General features: G+C 40.1%; 2 protein-coding genes across 6 annotated transcripts in view; both read right to left on the bottom strand.

Annotated features, from left to right (window-relative positions):
• LOC138043566 (uncharacterized) overlaps window positions 1–7,630 on the bottom strand; it is a 55,810-nt gene that overhangs the window by 41,737 nt on the left and 6,443 nt on the right. The window lies entirely within an intron of this gene.
• Window positions 2,494–7,630, bottom strand: part of LOC138041532 (uncharacterized) — a 5,209-nt gene continuing 72 nt past the window's right edge. The window contains exon 1 of the mRNA XM_068887272.1: window positions 2,494–7,630. This exon is cut by the window's right edge and continues 72 nt beyond it. Within this exon, the coding sequence (XP_068743373.1) occupies window positions 4,732–6,708 (1,977 nt within the window). The 5' untranslated portion in view covers window positions 6,709–7,630 and the 3' untranslated portion in view covers window positions 2,494–4,731.

The raw sequence follows: 7,630 nt of genomic DNA, 5'->3' as shown, positions 1-7,630 counted from the left end.
CACTATTGAATTCACGACTAACTCTCATGACCATTTTGACTGCAACATAATCCAAGTACATAGCTGTTAGCACTTGCAGTCATGTCACGCAAGTATCAGCCAATAACTTACGTCAATAAATTGAGATATTGTAGAAGGGCAATACATAAAGAGCGTGTCAAAGAGTTAGGGCGATTTTCCAAACTCGAGTTATTCGTTAAAGTGTTCCACTTAAAATTACAGTGTTTGGTGTAGAGACTCCATGTTGCACTAGAGGAACCAAATGGAGTTTACTTTGGGTCAAAACATTTTTTCTCTCTGCTAAACTTGAAAACATTGCATTGGCACTTCCCTTAACACATAGGTTATTCCGAACTCGAAAACACAAGGCGAATCTATATTTTCATGTATGTGACATGTCACTGCTCCATGTTCAAAATAAAGCATGCTACGGACCTGAAAACAGGCCAGCCGATATATCATTCTTAGGAATGTCTTTTACCCGATGAAGGTAAAAACTCAACACTGACGTCACGTGAAAACCAGAATAGGCTAAAATGCCAACTTATTACTAGTAGTAGCTATCGCTATGTGCCAACGAAGCAGTCAATATAATACATAGTTTACAGATTTGTGTCAGAGTTCCAAAACACCCAACAGTCCTTGTAATTTTTTTATTCGAAAGTACTGCAACTCAACTTATCTAGTTAATAGAAATTGCACACTTTGTATCTCCAACAACAATGTAGATGTCAACGTGTTTTGCAATAATATGGAAAGTACTGCTGTACTTTTCGAACGGCCGTAATTTTAACAGGAATATACAATAATTAAGGTGAATAAAATCAGTGCTATGCAAAAAATCGCCAAAGCGTTTTCAGACTTTTCAGCGTGGAGCATGTAACGGGCCAGTCAAACTCTCTCGCACATTATCATAACTGGAAACCGCTGGCACTAAAAAGAAAGGTAAAGCGATAGACTTGCCGTGACTGTTACATGAATAGCTAACCTTAAGCCTAAAAACTTTTCTTTAGGCCTAATTATGTTAAGGAAATGTAATTATTTGCTTGGCATTTGCGTGCTATGCAAATCTTTAATGTTTCCACAGATTCGCTCAAATTTGTTTCACCCCAAAGATAGCAGTTTGACCTCAACCGCAAATGCAAGCAAATATGTCGAAAAACCAATAGTTTGCATTATCGTTTGAACTGATTTTCAAAGGATCAAAATACGTACATTTGCATTTTATTTACTCTCTTTTGCAATGGGAGCAAAAAGGAATGAATTGCCGGAATATGACTTGTAGTAAATTTGCAAATTTCCTTGCTATAAATGTTCATATTTACCTGGGAGCAAATATGGTGATTTACAGCATCTTCGTTTTGTTGTCACAGGCAATGTGCATATGATATTTGTTACTCATTTTACTGCTGTGGCAAACTTTCAATTTTTACATAACCGTTATATTATTGAACGAAAACTACACTGGTATTCGGAAGCTTTTGAGTTTCATCAGCGGCAACGTCCTACAACGAAACCAACGAATGGTAAACGAAGGGTGCTTACCATTTAGCCAAATAATTCGGATGGAATGATCGTTGCATAAAGGTAAGCGATTTTCCGAATTTAATGACCAACTGGTTGAGAATGGCGCTTACCATTTACTACACAGCATTCTATCCCGCATATTTTACTCGATCTTTTCAGAAGTGGCCTGGAAACGGAAGGATTCTCGCAAATGGTAAGAGCATTTCGCGAATTCTGTTCCGAACGGAAAAAGAGGACTACCTCTGGAGGTTGTCCACAATTTTCGTAAGGATTTTCCGGAAAATTGCCTTTCCATTTGACCTCAAACCGAAATTTCCGGATTTTTTGGCTAAATGGTAAGCACCCAAAATGCTTGGACCTTCCTCGTTCCCAGGATCTTTTCGGATGGGCAATTGTCCGCCATTTTGAATCACCCCGCCGCAAAGACCCTGGAAACGAGGTTTTGTGACAATGAAAATTTGGTTATCAACGGTTTGAAATTCGCGCGGGCAATGTGCTCTTTCCTCTTTCTTTTCGTTTTCGGACGACCAAGGTTTTATACGGCGATTCCTTGACATTTGTGCGGGTGAAATGGCAGTAAGAATCGACGAAACCCGAAAGAAAGGGCAACGACCATTCAGGCCATAACGTCGGGAACGGTGAACCAGCCCTAGCAGTTTTACAGTAGTTCGCCACAAACACACACGCCAGTGTCATGAATGTTGAATGGTCGGTCTTTGGAATGTTTTATGCCTATTTCAAGTCCACGAGGAGCAACTGCAGAATACCCCGCCATAGCTAACCACTATCACGGTTACCCCTATGCGGCATCTTTTGAAGAACGAGACTTAATACAATAGAGCCTATTCTTATTCAATGAAATGCAAATAAGTGGCGGGGTATTCTGCAGTTTAGCTGTTTGAATTGAGTAATATATAGTTCACTTGCGGATTTTTGCCCTCAAATACGATTTTCAGTCACTTTTAATACGGAGAAACTGCAGAATACCCCGCCACAGCTAACCACTATTGTTTCCCCTATGCGGCATCCTTTGAAGAACGAGACTTGGCTAAACTGCAGAATACCCCGCCACTTACACACTAAAGGCTACACTTAAAAAATGGTGTAAAATTGTTGCCAGCCCCGCAAGCCGTTTTTTTGTGTGTATTATTACACCAACTCCTAAAGTGTAGTTTAACTCTCAAAAGGACGGTAAATTTATACGCAAAGTAATGTAAAATGTGTTATACAACTTTGCACTTGTAAAATTACACATGTAGCAAGGGTAATAATATCAGAAAGGAAGAGTAAAATTACACTCTAAAATGGTGTACCATTGTTGCCAGCCCGGCAAGCCGCTTTTTTGTGTGTATTGTTACACCAACTTCTGAGGTGTAGTTTAACTCTCAAAAGAATGGTATATTTCAACGCAAAGTAGTGTAAAATGTGTTATACAACTTTGCACTTGTAAAATTACACATGTAGCAAGGGTAATAATATCAGAAAGGAAGGGTAAAATTACCCCGTATGACGGTGTAGTGATCTACCCCATCTAAAAAACTTGAAATTACACGATAAAAAAGTATAATTCAATCCCAATATGAAGTGTAATTGTTTATTTAGCATCTATTTATCAATAAAATTACACGTGACAATGGGTAATATAAACTCAATCGTAATTACACTTGCTAACTTAAAGGGGAACTCCGGGGTAAAATTGAAGGTATTTTGTATGTTTGTCCTCAGGTTCATGTCTCGATTTTTGATAACGTCATTCCCATATCGTTTCGTTCAAATGAAATATTGTACCTGAAAGACGACCGAAAATGCAAATAGAAATCCGCCATCTTGAAAATTGCCCGCTTGTTCAGAAAGCGGTCAGCGTATCATCGTGTGACGTAGAATCGTCAAACCCATGAGATGTAAATTGATAATTGCGCGTCTTCCAGTTGTGTACAACATTTTGCATCGGCAAAGTAGGAGCTTTTGCCTTTGTATCATCGCTAAAAATGGCCTATTTTGGGACGTATTCTGATAAAATCGATGAGGAACAAGCCTCCGAAAGTTTTTCGATCCGGCCGTACCACTTTGAACCGCGTGTGAGCTCTGATGAAGCGGATAGAACCCCGAAGACGTAGGCGACGAATGCATGGCAAACGATGAAGAAACAAATGTAAGACTGCGAAATTCAGACCGGTATGTTGTACGAGTTATCCGTTAATTGTAATTCCATAACAAACTAAGTGACAAATAAACTCAACTCTGTTGATAAATTGTGGTATTGGTCTTTGTTTCTTCCTTGTTGCCTTTTTAAATCAATGGATTGGATGCGAAAACGAAGCTTTCCTTCGGTTACTCGATCTACTTACTGCACGGCTTCATTGTGGCTTTATTTACACTTTCAAAAACAGCAAAAAGTTATAACGCAATCCTTGATAATAAACTTTACGTCTTAATTAACTCAATGTTTTGTGGGAATACGCGTGAAGACAACATAATTTGCTTCTGCTGCCACCAACGCTACGTTCGGTCGTCCTCTGTTTGTTTTAAGTCGCGAAGAATATAGAGCAATTGCAATGTTAATTGTTTTGGTAACGTAGGTGTACATGCAGCAATTGTCAGATTATGGGAAGGCATATGCTGCCAAGTAATTGAGCCTGTCAAAAATAAGCTTATCGAGGCTGTTACTAGCGGTGAATGTGGCAAAGAACCCAAATGCATCACCCTGCACCCTGGGTTTCATCCAGTGTGTATAAATAGATAGGTCCTTCAAACAGATTGGTATCAATACAAGCAGCAGTACAAAGATCCATCTGGTGGACCTGAAGATAAACTTTTTAGACAGTCGGGATTAAAGATGTCCATGAATTAAATATTATAAACAGAAAAATGCAGAAAACAAGTTTGTATCTTTCATGGAAATTATCAGTTATCCAGTGGTAGTGCTCTACATTACGCAGTTAGATTACTTTCTTTGGTTTTTGGTATCTCACAAACGATATCTAACGATTTGGGATTTTTTTTTTAGCCTTATTCCATAATTATGTGGACGAGTAGCTATAGTTTGTTCTGATAACATGAACTGACTAGGGTTTGGTCTTCTCCAAACTACACAAGACACAATAAAAATTCTGTTATGTTTTTACAAGCATTACTTATTCTTGGAAAGAGCTTGGGGTATTGCAACTAGTTAATGTTGAGCACTGATGACATTATTACTATTTTTTATCTGTTAAATCTTGAGCGGTGCTGTTCGATTGCATCTGCCTTTGCTGGGGCTGGCTCTGAGGCAATGTTCCTGGGTAGGGGAACAGGCACTGGCTGGGCAACTGCACCCCCTTGTTCTACACGCTTTATTACTGCAAAAAGCAAATCTGACAAATATTTGTAAGATTTTTTCTCATTGATTGGCTTTGCAACCCATCTTTTGTTGGCTTTCGGAAAGCAAAGTTTGTATCGTGCCTCACCAGCTTGCTCACCTGTCTTCACTACCGCTTGGCTGCGGCCTGTATTAGTATTGTTGTCAAGAGCAGCTAGTTGGGTCCTGGCAATCATTCCCCTGTATGAATAGTGTTCCCGTTTCGAGCAGTACTTGAGCATCATGGCATGGTAGACCTCTAACTTTCCAGTGTGACAAAAGTCAGTAAGCTTTGCCAAATCCTTCAGAAGTTTGGTATTCAAAGCCACTTCCTCTAAAGCCAAGTGGGCTGATGTGCCTGGCTTGAGCCAACAGATTTTCTTAGCCTCTGAGGATGAAATGTGCCTGTGACAACACCGATGAAAATGGGTGTTTCCTGACCACTTGTGCTTGTTGGAGACATGATCCAACACCGACTTCCACTTTTCACGTAAAAGCTGGACGTTACCATTGCAGGTTGCAGCAGACCACCAAAGATGATTTGAAATGGACTGTATCCAAGGTGACAATTCTTCGCATCCTCTTTGTTTGGCTTTGTTTGTGAGCTTCTTTACCACCCACTTGGAAAGGTGCCAAACATCATACTGGTGATTAATATGTGGGTAATCCTTGGCAATACAACTGTTGATTGACACATGGCGGTCTGTTGCAACCCTGTTGATCTTGACCCCTTTGCCCTCCAACAATTCAACACATCGGGTAAAACCCTCTTTCTCCATGGCATTGGATGACGACACTTCAGAGACTTGAACAACACTAAATGCTACGACATTTCCTTGCTCTTCGTCCATCAAAGTGTAAGTGCCATACTTGGCACAATGTCCAGGGCTATCACATCGGCCATCACCATCCAAATTGACAACCTCTGAACAAGTAAGTTTGTTAATCTGCCTATTTAATTCAGTTTCCCATGCCTCATTAACAACTGGAAACAAGTACTTCAATTGTGTGTCATAAAACACACTTTCACTAAAAAACTGAAGATTGATGCATGATGCAAGGCGGCTGATGCTTGAGAAGGTGCTTCCTGTAAAGAGGATGGCTGCTGCCAATAATAGGTTTCCCAGGGGCTTCCTTTTAATAACTGGTTGGGATTCCCACAGTTCTGTATGCCCATTATGGCAGATTAGCACAACTGATAGCATGCTCCCAGTTGTTTTCCTTTTTTGGTCAATGATCACGCCCCCACATTTTGGACACTTTTTCAGTAAATTGTTCAAACAGGAACCGAACACAAGGTATTTTTTTTCACTCTCTGGAGAGCCATCTTCAAATTCATATTCAGACAACACTATATCATCTTCGGATGACGGTTTTTCATCATCTGGTAATAGCCAGTGGGGATCTAAATCTTCATCATCATTGTTATCTTCATCATCATTGTTATCGTCATCATCATCATCATCATCATCATCATCATCATCATGTATATCCATTTTAACATCAACAAGGACATCATGCACTGGTGGTAAGGGGATTGTATCAAACTTGTTAATGTCATAGGTTGGAAAAGTTACTGTGGGTGTATCAATGGGATTTGGGGGTGCTGCTATGGCATAATTATGGTCATGTGGAATCTTCCATGTGACAGCACTTGGATTTTGTGGGATATCATCCTCTGTATAAGTATGGGAGGACACGTCAATATTTGCAGTACCACACACACCATTATCATTGTCTATAGTGTTGCACATCTCAGTTTGAACCTCCACACTTTTTAGGGTAATGGGATCAAAACAACACTGAATTCCCACATCATGCATTTCTGGGATTGTAGTATGCATTTCCAAATCAGTGCAGATTGAAGGTTCATTAGTCACTGGGTCATCTGAAGATACATTGTCCTCGATGTCTGCAGCAAGTAGTTCTGAAAGAGCCTAAAACAAAATTAAAGTGCGAATATACAAGGTAATTCTTTTCAATTTACTACAAATTGAATGCCTTGAATTTGCCTAACTTCATTTTGTCAATTCTTCCTGTTTTTGGAGTGACAACTCGGAAAAATAAACACAGCAAATTACCAATCATAGGTCATTTGTAAGGTCGGCTAACTCGCCATTATTTTCCACGTAAACCCAGCATAGTATATTTTAAAACTGGGCGGATGTACACCGAAATATGTCACCATGAAACCATTGTTCATACATCGGGTCACGCGATCCCCTCGGTTCAGAGCGTGTGCAAATATCGACATGTAAGTGGGAAAATTTATTTGATTCATAGTAAAAGAGAAGCAAACTGACAAACACTAACTTCTCGCTGCCTTCGTCGCTGAAGGCGATGTTCGCTTGATGACCGCGGCTTTTTCGCTTCGGGGCCGTAACTAAACAAGGATGGGATAGCATCATCCTTCAAGTCCCTCTTAGGTTTTTCCCCTATTAATTGTGCCCGGAAATCTATCTTGAAACAGCTTGGCATGAAATGATCGCTGCAGACGTAGCTGTTTTCAAGTGGTGGCATATTCTTCCGTCTGATTCTGTCGAGCCATGCCTTCGCGCGATCGTCTTGTGGGACCCTGTGGTAAGTCACCGTGTTCCCGTTTTTCTTTGTCTTCTTTGAATAATTATGGCAACCAGGCACACAACAGCTCACCATTTCACTTGAAACAATCAAAGTACAATCGAAGATACCGATACAACGACAGGAATTGTAATATTTTAAGTTGAAGAATGAAGAAGCGGCTAGGAGCAGATTGATAAACCCCGC

The sequence above is a fragment of the Montipora capricornis genome, chromosome 3 (genome assembly GCF_036669925.1).
Source record: "Montipora capricornis isolate CH-2021 chromosome 3, ASM3666992v2, whole genome shotgun sequence".
NCBI classification, from domain to species: Eukaryota; Metazoa; Cnidaria; class Anthozoa; order Scleractinia; family Acroporidae; genus Montipora; species Montipora capricornis.
This window is presented reverse-complemented; position numbering and strand designations above follow the sequence as displayed.